The sequence below is a fragment of the Erpetoichthys calabaricus genome, chromosome 14 (genome assembly GCF_900747795.2).
Source record: "Erpetoichthys calabaricus chromosome 14, fErpCal1.3, whole genome shotgun sequence".
Taxonomy (NCBI): domain Eukaryota; kingdom Metazoa; phylum Chordata; class Cladistia; order Polypteriformes; family Polypteridae; genus Erpetoichthys; species Erpetoichthys calabaricus.
In genome coordinates this window covers 23,307,602-23,320,369 of record NC_041407.2, presented here as the reverse complement: position 1 = coordinate 23,320,369, position 12,768 = coordinate 23,307,602, and the positions used below count along the sequence as shown (strand labels likewise).

General features: G+C 40.1%; 2 protein-coding genes across 2 annotated transcripts in view; one reads left to right on the top strand and one right to left on the bottom strand.

The window, feature by feature from the left end:
* dgke (diacylglycerol kinase, epsilon) overlaps positions 1–12,768 on the bottom strand; it is a 521,693-nt gene that overhangs the window by 294,473 nt on the left and 214,452 nt on the right.
* The window catches only part of scpep1 (serine carboxypeptidase 1), a 33,845-nt gene continuing 28,750 nt past the window's right edge, over positions 7,674–12,768 (top strand). The window contains exon 1 of the mRNA XM_028818818.2: positions 7,674–7,798. Coding sequence (XP_028674651.2) covers positions 7,744–7,798 — 55 coding nt within the window. The 5' untranslated portion in view covers positions 7,674–7,743. The remainder of the gene's footprint in view (positions 7,799–12,768) is intronic.

Below are 12,768 nucleotides of genomic sequence, written 5' to 3'. Positions count from 1 at the left end.
CGAGTCCAAATCTGGGGTCCTGAGTTGGTTTGTCATGTGGTGGGTTCAGCAATGCGCCGCATTAGCACATGCTCCTAACCAACAACAACTCTCACCTTTTCTGTCTAAAGTTCTTGAGCGTGTTTCTGCCTCTAAACTCACCAGCTGCTTAACTTGTAAGCTGATGGAACCCTTTCAATCTAGTAATTCATGATTTGCTTCTGCCAGCAGACTCGGTGCAGACCAGTATATTAATCCTGGTAGATGTTAGTGCAGCATTTAATACTGTCAAGCATGACGTTGTACAGTCCATAAACCGTTCAATTCTGTTTTTCTATGGCACCACTCTCCAGTAGTTTAAGACCTATCTGGCTGAAAGGAAAGAGTTTGTAAGTCTTGGCCAGGGGTATAGCACAGAACTCTGGGCCCTCTACATAAGCAGTCTCTGTGGGCCCCTTCCTCTGGATAACAAACTTTTCATTCCAGGCTTCAAGTCCCCCAAAGTGGGGCCTGGATAATCATTACCCTTTTTCCCCTCACTACAACACTCATGGTCTTGGCAACAGCAGGTAAGGCTCAGCCTGTGTCCTCAGCCCTCTGCTCTTCTGTGTTTATATGCTTCTTCTTGGCCATATTATTCGTAGCTTTGGACTGGATCATTTTTATGTTGATAAAACTCAGATCTGTTTCAGGTCCAAATGTGGAAATTCATCTGAGTTTGCTCAGCTCGCCTTAGTGAAATTAAAACCTGGATGGAATGTAACTGTTTAAAATCAAACTGCAATAAACTTCAAGTTGTGTGAATCGGCACTAAAGATCAGATTAAGAAAATGAGCCCCTTCTCAGTAAACCTTAGTGATGATGCCAGCAAACCTTCTTCTTCTGCTAGGAATCTGTTATTTTGGATCCCTCCCTTTCTTATTCTACCCACACAAATCAAATATTGAAACTTTCTTACTTCCATTTCCAGAACATTTCCCATGTTAATTCATTCCTCTCCTTTGTCAAAGCTGAAAAACTTGTCCATCGATTTATTACATCCCATATCAACTACTGTAACTCCTGACTGGCAGGTGCTCCTTCTAATCTTTTATCACAACTCTAGTTGGTTTATAATTCTGCTGCAAGAGTCCTCACACAGCGATCACATCATAGCCATACAATTCTGCCTTCACTGGCTTGTTGTGTCTTATAGGATCTACTGTATAATAAAACACTAAAGTCTGTGTGTCTGTGTATGTGTCCAGTCCCTCAGAGTAATATAACTGGTGAGTCTGACTTTGCTGTAATTGGTCAGTTTAGCTTTGGTGACATGATGAAAGAGGAAGTGTAAGTGTGTGGCACACAAGGAGGAGTTAAAGTGCATGCTGAGAGAGAGTCACCTTCAAAGACAGAGAGTATAAAAGTGGACAGAAGACAAGAAAAGCATTCGAAATAATGACAGGGTTTGAGAAGCATGCTTTGTGGGAACACACTCGAGAGAAAGAGCATTCACATACATGCAAATACAGAGGAAAGGCACTGAGAGTACACATACGTAGGTCAAGAGATATCAAATATTTTTTTGGATTATTATTTTTGCTGTCTTTGACAGGTACTGTGGCTAATTTAATATAAAATTATATTACTAACACATAAAGCTTTAAATGGCCTTGCAGACAGAACAGATAGGACTTTATTTTTCCCCAGGGACATCATGGGCTTATCAACCTGCATATCTCTGAGCTTACCCCTTATCAGGGATAGCTAGACGGTAATGAAGACATTAGAGAAATCAAAAAATAGAATCTCACAGGGCTTCCAGCTTTGTCCAGGTGAGAGTAAGCCTTGTTGAGCAGACAGATAATAGCATCCTCCACTCCAGTCTTTGCACTGAGCCACATCAGTAATCTCCTCCATTACTACGCTCCTATTTGCCCACCAAGGTCCACTAACTCTGGCAATTCCATTGTGCCCCAAACTAACCTGTGCGATATGGGTGACAGAGCCTTCAGCTCTACTGCGCTCAGACTTTGGAACTACCATTCTAAATTAATGAGGTCAGCAGAATTAATTCATTCTTTTAAAAAACAACTTAAAAGTCATTTGTTCTGGAAGGCATTTAACTTACCCTGATGCTCTGACCCTTCTTTTAGTTTACCCTTTCTGTCCAGGTGCTCAGGATGATTTGCATTTGTCCCAATAATTGTGTTTTTTGTTCATGGTTTTTTTTTTAGTATTTGTGCTTTATATTTTGTGATATTTGCCCGGACACCACCAGTCGAAGACCACATCTTTATACAAAACTCTTTATTTTCACCGTTCTCCTTCACACAACAACACAGTCCTGCACAACTCACAGTGCCTCTAGCCCCAGTCACCTTTCTCCTGGGCCTTCTCTCTCCTCGTCCCTGGGCCACCTGTCCTCTCTCTCTAGGAGCTTTGTCCTGCTCCTACTCCCGACTCCAGCTCTCTGATAGGAGGGAGGCGGCCCCATTTATCCTCACCCGGATGAGCTCCAGGTGTTCTACCTGATGTCACGTCCGGTGTGGTGGAAGCATCAGGAGAGCACCCGGAAGCACTCCTTGACCCTGGGTGACCCTGGAAGGATTATCCTCCATGGGTGTGGTGGAAGTAAATAAGTCCCGGGCTCCATGAGGCTCGGGGCGCCCCCTGGGGGTGGATACGGGCCTCCACGGACCTGAGCCTCCCTGCTCCCCTTCCGTGGCCCTCTTCTGCTCCAGGGCGATTGCCCCCTCGTGGCCCGGAGGACAAATATGCCACCTCTTAGTCCCTCCAGGCGTCCCGGCCGGGTCTGACCCCCAGCCATGTACGACAATTTCATTTTGGTTTATTATCACTTATTCTATTTCAATCATTTATATATCCTGCATTTATCTTAATTTAATGTTTCACAAGAGCATTATTTGTATCCAGTGTTGCATATCTGCTTTTGTTCTTTCTGAAATTCTTTGAAGTACTTTGAGCATGGGAAAGGTGCTGTATAAATAAAATGTATAATTACAATTGCTATTATTATTTTTCGTTTCCTGTGCATGATTTTAAGTTTCTAGATCAAAGTTGTAAGAAAGTATACAGGTGGCTAAGACTAATGACTCAGTCACTGCATCACAGATTGTATTAACTTTCGTGTCGACACTGTGGTACCTCAAAGACAGTGCAGTGCTTTCCAAGCAACAATCCCTGGATTACTAAGGAGTTGAAAAGGTCTGTCACCGTGACCCTTACCAGGAAAAGCATTTAAGAAGATGAGATGAGACAATATGGCTCTTACTGTTCCAAGTAGTCTTCTATATTTGTGTGTCTCTGTGGGTATTTGGAGGTGTGCTACAGTTCCACATTTCTTCCTGCTTCCTCTCTTCTATGCAGGCTAAAGATAGAAGTTGCCCCTCTTGCTGCTTACTGGTATCACTTCAATTGACTCAGACAGTTGACCAACCTGTTCTCCTTTTACTTCCACGTTGCATTCTCAGTGAAAAATAAAGGTACAAGATATCAGTGGGGCTGTACCATTTTGGGGCATGACAACTATATCCTACTTTGGGTACAAGTTTGTAACCTTTATAAAACCATATGCTATTATAGGAGTACAAACATTATAGACCCATCAGTGGTACAGTTGTCTTACCCCCTAAGGGTACAGTGAAAACTTCTACCTTTATTTATGAAAGTGTGTCACTGCCATGCTGACCTAATACTTGAATTTCTCAAAATTACTTCAGATTTGAATAAATTACCCATCACCATGACACAGCACCCTTCAGGATCAGCTATTACGTCTGATGCTACAAATTAGATTGTTTTATGTATTAAGATTCCCACACCTCTGGTTTTCTTTGTATAGCTGGAGAGAAAAAATTGTCAGTCCAACCTTTTTGCAATTGAATCTCATCTTTACTTGTTAAGTGAGCCCCCTGTAAAAATACTCTGTTAGCATTTAGGCCTGTGAGGTGGAAGAATACTTTTTTTCCTCCTTAGATCGTGATTGAGACCTTTGACATTTCAGCTTACAACTGTTTGGTACGAGAGACACTGCTTCTAAACTTTTGAGGACATCTTGTAATCTTAAGTAAAATTAATGCGTTGTTTCATAAATTTTCGTTAGCCTTGATTTCATATTATTGCCAGGTATTATGGCTAAGGAACTTATTGTACGTTGGCACTTACAGTAGCGGGGCCAAAAAATAAGGAGCAACTTGCTCTCTTTCTCTTCTCCCCTTCTCTCTACTTGAGTTTCTAATAAAAAAAATACATTTTGAATTTGGGTGCAGGTCTTTTATGATAGTGTGATCTTTGCATGCTAAAGTACACACCACATTTTTATATATTCATTGGAAAAAGAGCACATATAATATATGCCTTACTTACTTGACACTGTTCAGTGGAATATGAAATGTATTAGATTTTAGGCTTAGTTAACCTTCTAAAATGAATAACCAAGTGTAAAGATTATCTGGTGCAGGTCAAGATACAGCATGGACAGTGAAATCCCTTCAAATATCAAGCAAACATCAAAGAAAACACCACCAATAATAATAATAATAATAATAATAATAATAATAATAATAATAACAGGCAGCATGGTGGAGCACTGACAATGCTGCTGCTTTGCTCCCTGTGTGGAGTTTGCATGTTCTCCCTGTGTCTGTCTCGGTTTCCTCTGTGTGCATCGGTTTCCTTCCACAGTCCAAAGACATACCAGGTTAGGTAAACTGGCATGGCTAAACTTCTACTTGTGTGTGTGTTTGCTCTGTGACGGACAGGCAACCTGTCCAGATGTTGTTCCTTCCTTGTGCCCACTGCTTACTAGGGTCGGCTCCAGCTGCAACATGACCCTGCCCTGGATAAGCAGGTTGAGAATATGGATGGATGGATAATAATAATAATAATAATAATAATAATAAAAATAATTAAACAAAGCTAGTGGTAGGACACAGAATAAATAAATAAATTAAACAGCACCGGACATCTGCAAAATAAAGAATTTTCATTGTACAGTAGTGTATATTGTTCTGGACTAACAATAGATGGGAGATGGGAGCACAGTGGAGCAGTGGTAGTACTGATGCCTTGAAGTAAGGAGGCCAGGGTTTGCATGTTTTCCCTGTGTCTGCATGGGTTTCCTCCAGGTGCTCCAGTTTCCTCCCATAGTCCAAAGCCATGCTGGTTAGGTGGATTGGCGATGCTAAATTTGCCCTAGTGTGTTGTTGGTGTGTGTTTCTGTGTTCACCCTGTGATTGACTGGTGCCCTGTCACGGGTTTGTTCCTGCCTTGTGCCCTGTGCTAGCCGGGATAGGCTCCAGCAGACCCCTGCAACCCGGTTCAGAACTAAGTGGGTTACAAAATGGCTGACTGACTGACTAACAATGGAGAAATCTGAATATTATTTCAAGCAACATTTATTTTAATAAACTTACGGTATTTATTTCTTGACCTGCTATTAGCTTTCTATTATAATTATTAACATAACTATTTCCATTTCTTTGGATTTCATAGCTTTTCATCTGGTATTAAAACTATACCCACTCAGGGTACCTCTTGAGAGGGAGGATAGCTGAAAGTCTTTGGTAGCAGTAAATTTAGGATTTAGGTCAATTCAGGGTTAGGGTCAGCGGGTCAATACCAGCTCAAAGGAAAATGTCTGCTGTTAATTACTACCAACCATACCAAAGTCTCTGTTAGCAATAGATGTTGTACATATTACTGCTTATTTTTGTACAATGGAAATATTCATATTGGGCAAGAGCAATTTAATATATCGCTTGATGGATTTAAGGATAACCCCAGTAGCACCTATGATGATTGGAATAACTTCATTATGTGTTTTCCAGAGTCTTTTAATCTTATTCCAGAGCTGATGGTACTGCTCTAATTTATGATCTTCTTTTGGACCAATGTTATGATCTGAAGGCACCGAGATATCTATTAGATCAGTTTTATTGATGGATGGGTTCATGCTTTATATAGAAGATGTCTGGTTAGTTAGCACTAACTATGAAATCAGTTTGCACATGGAGGTCCAACAGTATTTTGGATGAAGCATTTTCCAGAACTTTATGCACCTAAAAGCTCCATCTCCACCATTGCCTTGGCATTCTTGCATTGGATCAAGCGGGGGTCAAACAACGTATTGATAATTCAAGTAGATGACGAAGTAGACTTTGGGGCACAAGATGGTTGCCTGTAGCTACACGTTGCTGGTGCAAGGCAGATGATTTGAGCAGAATCATGTGATTGGCGTGGGGCACAGTTTGGCACCCCAGTGCTAGAAATATCTTGGATGAAGCATTTTCAATAATTTTATGATCCTCCTAGCTCCATTGCCTTGGCACTTTAAAATTGCTGTCCTTGGCTAGGGTCCGGAGGGTGAAATTGTGTATGACCCTGTTTTGCAATTGATCTGTATGACTATCGGTTGTAAAGAAAACAACCAGTCAATAGAGGGTTCCATGGATGCAAAAGTTTGTTGAGGTGTTGGTCCTGCATATGTGTTCTAAATAGTTTATTCTTGCACTTCCTCTGGTAGTTTTAATGTCTTTAATTGTAAAAATGGTTTATATAGAACATGCATCACTTTCTATTGGACATGGGACACCGTGTTAGCCCAGTGGCTCTTTATTCAGGCTGACCTTCCAGTTTGGTATGTGCATCAGTTTCCTGCTGTCTCATTGTTTCTTGTTTGTTGTCAGTGAAACGGCCTCTGCTTTTGGCTTTACACTGAGACACGTTTTGCAGATCTTGATGTATTTAATGCCAAAACGGTGTGTATGAGTTTGTTTTGTGTTGCGATGAAAATGACAAGTCTGCTGTAAAGATGTCAGCAGACCTCAGTTTGAGCAGGTAGCTGTCCCTGTTTGTGACGTCTGTATTCTTCATCCAGGAGTTGATTTGCCTGTGCAGTGTGCTTTACTGTCAGCAGATGTCACTTCTGCTCTTTTCCTGGCAGCTATTGTGCTTGCCCATGCTGCCACTTGCTGTAAGCCCAGTCAGGTAGCTGAAACTTACAGTATTTCCAAATTATTGGTTGTGTAACATGTATCACGTCATAAGCTCTCGATTAACACCAAAATAAAGGTTTAGGACTCGTGGTTTGAGAGCTTTTGCGTGGCAGGCAGAGAACCCTTATCATTTTTAAATAGATAAGATATGAAAAGCGTTATAAAATGGATAGATATGAAAGGCACTATATAACAGATTGAAGAGGTGTCATATTATTATCTGTACGTTTCTTTGGAGAAAACTCTACACAATCGATATTTATTGCTTATGTATTGTGCTCATTGTGTCACTGCTGCTACAGCTACTAGTAGCAAATATTTCACAAATAATACAGCACGTAAATTGGAAAATGGTATGCCGACATGTCTAACTAGATTAACGAAACAAATATTGTCAAAATCGGTTAACAAATAAGAAAGTTACAGCTGATTTTAACGTAAGAGCTCAGCGTGTCATAACACATACCTAAGAGTTCAAAAGCAAATCTGGACATGGCGGTCACATTGACGCATAGCAACTAATTGGTACAGCGGTGAATACTGCACCTGTGTATGTTTATGTATGATAGCACCGCTCAAAACGCAAAAATAACACCTGCATTGGATCAAACGAGGGTCAGACAGCATATTGACAACTGAAGTAGGCGACACGGCTTTGGTGCACGAGACGGTTGCCTGCAGCTACGCGTCTGTGGCACAAAGCAGCTGATTCGAGTGGAATCACGTGATCGGCACGGGGCGCAGTTTGGCAATCCAGTACTAGAAGATGGTGAGCTACGCGCTGGTCGCGAGTTTGCTGCCTCTGCTCATCAACTTTTCCGGTGAGTTAAAGTATCAGTTTTGATACCAATTGTAATTACACATTTTTTTAAACTTCTGCAAATTACTAAGAAAAACAACTCTTTCCAGGATTTCGAAAGCGAGCTATGTAGCTGGCACTGCTGGGTTAGTCCTCTCTCTTGGTAAATGCTGTCATTTTTGTTTTCGGAGCGAATTACATGGAAAGCAAGTAACCTAAGAATTATTGTACATGTTTACTTGGGAGCTGAGATTTTATTACCGAGGAGCGTATCGATAGTTTGACCAAGTCTCGGCTGCAGAAATCGGAGAGCTGCGTTTTCGGTTTAGGTAGGGCCGTTTGTCTCGAAAGCGGGGATTTCCTTCGCCGATTACTACATGGCTTAATGAAATATGCACCTGGGATCTTCAAAGTTATAATATACACAATTTGCTAGCGTTTATTAAATGTAATTGCCAGTTGCACGGATTGTACAGACTTCAAGGGCACTAACCAATTTTACTTTCTTAACTTCCCTAATTTTGAGACACGACTTCGCAAAATATCCTGATTTTTTTTACCGCCACGATAAGCTGAAAGTAACGTAAGGAATGAAAAACAGACATAGGAAGTACTTTGGCAGATATTATGCGAATGCAAGCAGATTTACAAAATTAAGATCAGTCATTTAAAATCAATAATCGTGGAGAAGTTGAGATTGCAGATATTGAAGAAACAAAGGGCTTATCTGTCTCGGTATTTTCCGACCACATTATTCATCTGGTAAATACGATTAGATCAGGTTAGTGCTGTAGAGGAATCGGTGCAGTTATTTGTGGTTTAGCTTCTATTACAGTGTTTACCTGTGTCTAGATACACTGTATATAGCTACTAGAAAATGCTTTTTATAACTAGGTCAGCTTTCAACATCATCTGTCCCCCTGCAAGGTAAATAGCAAAGCATAGAGACCATATGTAGAAGACTTGAAAAATTCTTTTAATTGTACCATAAGTCATGTTGAACACTAGAAAGTGATTATGGTCATATACAATATGAGGAAGCTGGTTTCAGTATCTGTTCCTTTTTATAGATGCACATCAGCAGATTGATGTTGTCATATGACCACTGGTGGTAAATCATGTGAACAGGTTAGTCATTTTGTGTTTATTTTAAAAAATGACACAGAATGCTTACACCACCACTAAGTATTTTACAGCAAAACAGTATTACAGTACTGTTCTGAACCAATAAAACCCATAAAATGAATATTAGTGCAAACAAGAAACAGTTGTATAGATTTTACAGAATTGGTTGTTGTTTGGAAATTTTGTTTATGGATTTTAGAGAAGAATGTGATATATCTCATTTGCATGTTGTTAACATCAAAAAGGAAGGAAAAATAAAGTCCCCAGCCCTTTCAATTCTCCCCACTGGGAGATGACTGAGAGAAAAAACAAATCTAAAAAAGGACACTGTGCTGATACCATGCCACCCTGCACATCCAGGTTAAAGTGCAACTCCTTTTTCAAGAGGTGATATAGTTAATGGAGAGGAATATTAATACGAGCAGCTTAAAGTTTTAAGAGGATTAATGACAGACCTTTAGTGGAAACTTACAAAATAGCTGTGACTGAGATCACAGGGCAGTGCATTGAAAGGACGGAGAGATTTTTCAGTACAAAAAAGCAGAATAGAATGTATTTCATAGAGGGGGGTCACTATCTTCATTTTAGATGTTAGAACTGTGAGAGACTTACAGACACACATAGGAGAGATACACAGGTAGGTACAGTTACTGTGTGGAGCAAGGGTTTGGGGCAAAAAAAAAAGTTAGCAGTTTCTTGTCTTTATACAGAACTAGCCAAAGTACCTGGTGTTGCTTGTGTGTATTTGTATAATGAGTTAAGGTAATAAAAAAAATACATCTGTATTTTTTTAAATGTTGACCCTTCATAAATGTTGGCTAAAATGCAGGCGTCCCATTTGTCGTTTACACCAGTGGTTCTCCACATTCTGCCCTTGTGGCCCACTGCACATTTTTTGCTCTAACCAGTTCCTCAGTCAGTCAGTCAGTGTTAGCTGTAATTGATCTCTTTATTTAATTAGCTGACCCATTTCTTCCTTTAATTTTGTAATTAGAAAAATGCTGTAGTTTCAGATTTATATTTAAAGGAAATTAAGACATACATTACATGGGGGGAAAAAAAGTATTGGGATACCTAACGATTACACCAACAGCGACTTTAATGACATTGTATTCAAATACATAGACTTTAATAACAATAACAGCTTCCACTCTTTTTGGAAGGCTTTCCACAAGATTTTGGAGTGTTTCTATGGGAATTTGTGCCCATTCATTTTGTAGAGCAATTATGAGGTCAGGCACTGACGTTGGATGAGAAGGCCTGGCTCGCAGACTCTGCTCTAATTTATCCCAAATGTGTTTGATGGGGTTGAGGTCAGGGCTCTGTATGGGCCAGTCAAGTTCTTCCACACCAAACTCATCCAACCATGTCTGTATGGACCTTGCTTTGTGCACTGGGGCACAGTCATCCTGGAATAGAAAAAGGGCCTTCCCCAAACTGTTTCCACAAAGTTGGAAGCATAATAGCATTGTCCAAAATGTCTTGGTATGCTGGAGTATTAAGATTCCTGGATCACTGGAAGTAAAAAAAAAAAACAGCCCCACACCATTATCCTTTCTCTACCAAACTTCATAGTTGGCACAATTCATTCAGGCAGGTAACGTTCTCCTGGCATCCACCAAACCCAGACTCGCCCATCTGACTTCCAAACAGAGAAGAGTGATTCATTACTTCATAGAAGATGTTTACATTGCTCCAAAGTCCAGCAGCGGTGTTCTTTACACCACTCCATCTGACACTTGACATTGGACTTGGTGATGTGAGGTTTGAATGCAGCTGTATGAAGCTCCTGCTGCACAGTTAATGCTAGTGGAAGTTTGGTATTCTTCAGCTATGGAATCAGCAGAGAGTTGGTGACTTTTGTACACCATGCACCTTAGCAGTCGTTGACCCTGCTCTGTGACTTTACTTGGTCTTCCACTTTGTGGCTGAGTTGCTGTTGTTCCTAAACGCTTCCTGATTCCAATAATATCACTAACAGCTGACCATGGAATACCCAGCAAATTTCACGAACCATCTTATTGCAAAGGTGGCATCCTATCACAGTATCATGCTTGAAGTCACTGAGCTCTTCAGAACGACCCATTTTGTTTCTCAAATGTTTGTAAGTGGAGACTGCATGCATAGGTGCTTGATTTATATGCCTGTGGCAATGGGTCTGATTGAAACACCTGAATTCAATAATTAAGAGCTGTGTCCCAAAATTTTTATCCATGTAGTGTATATATTTTTTTTCTACATCTTTAAATGCTTACTTTATTCACTTTTATTGTGGAGTTTGCTTCCTCAATTGTATCTGAATGCAGGCATATAATGTTGAACAGAGTAGACATCAGCAAAAATGACTGAAAGGAGCAGCTACTTTAGTGTTACCCAGCTGTGCGCTTATAACTAAATAATTGTCTAATCACAAAAAATATTTAAAACGGAAAAGAATTAATTCTTAACCATCCAACACATCTAAACCCCTGCTTCATGCAGTAAAAATATAGTATTACCTAATCAGTAATTTCTGGATGGTTGAAAAAAACATAGAAACTGGGAAATAATGGCCTACTTAATTAAGGTTGGAGTCCGATTAAGAGAAGAAATGGAATGGGACAAAAACCTGCAGCCACAGGGGGCCCTGAGGACTTGTTGCATTCCATTTGAAGTGGGAAGTTCCTTGTCCAAATTTTCAACTGAAATATCCTCTTAAGTTGGATTTCCAACTCAGAAATTCGGGGCTGGTTTGTCAAGTCTAAGCTTGTAAGACTTCAGGTTATGACATCAATTCAAAATGGTGACATACACTGCAAACTTTAGTGAAAGTGTTACCGGCCTCACAGTCGAGGGGACCCTGGGCCAGGTACAAGCCGCTGTTGCTACAGGGTGTAGCCACAGCAATATGGTGAAAAGCATAAAAGAAACAGGCAGCAGTCCCGAGTCTCAGACCATACTTCTCTCTTCTTTTTATTCTCCTTTTCCCAGAAATATATATGCTTCAATATAGATCGACATGGCAATCAGTGAAAACAAGGGTGCAAGCCAATTTCCTCTGCATAACAAATAGTGTAAACACATTTACTTTGAGTACTTGATTAGAAACCAATGTCCCCAGAACTCATTAATTTTCCAAGGAAGCAGACAGTTCTGTATCCCACATTGTGTGTAGATAAGATACTAAATCAAACAGTCTGACTATTCAAAGCAGGTGACTCTTTAGCAAGACAGGTAAATATTTATGTCCTGTAGATAGCCATCAGCAATAACCTGTAGCAGAATTTTCCAGAAATTCTGCGTTTTCTTTAGAATAGTGAATTCTAGCCCATTACAAAAGCTGTAGTGTTATACTGTTTATTAACACTTCTGCCTATTTGTGTGCCATTAAATCCTTCGTACACAAAATACCTTCCAGCTTCTATCCTGTGCACATGTTACTATGATTTCTGATTGCACAAAATACCACGTAATGCATTGTTGTCAACTGCTGTTTATTCCAATGGAGCAAACACAACAAAAAAGTTTTCATGGATGCGTAATGTTATATTAGAATGCGGTCAACACGGGTGTGACTTCATTCCCACCTCTGACTTCGGAAATAAATGGAATGCAGCCTGAACATTCAAACCCACTGATCTACACTACCTGCCTCATAACTATCAATTTATCTGCTGTCATGAGTTGAATTTTCTCTTTTTGCTGTAACTCCTTGCTGGGTTGGAAGAATGAATACTACTTCTTTGTATTTCCTGATTTAATGAATAGCTGTTTAATCAAAAATTAATAAACTGGATGGCTTGCTAAATAACTGAATCCATGAACTACAGAAAGCATCTACAGTAGCAGATTTCAGGCCTGTTGAATAATAGAATTATTGAACTGTAG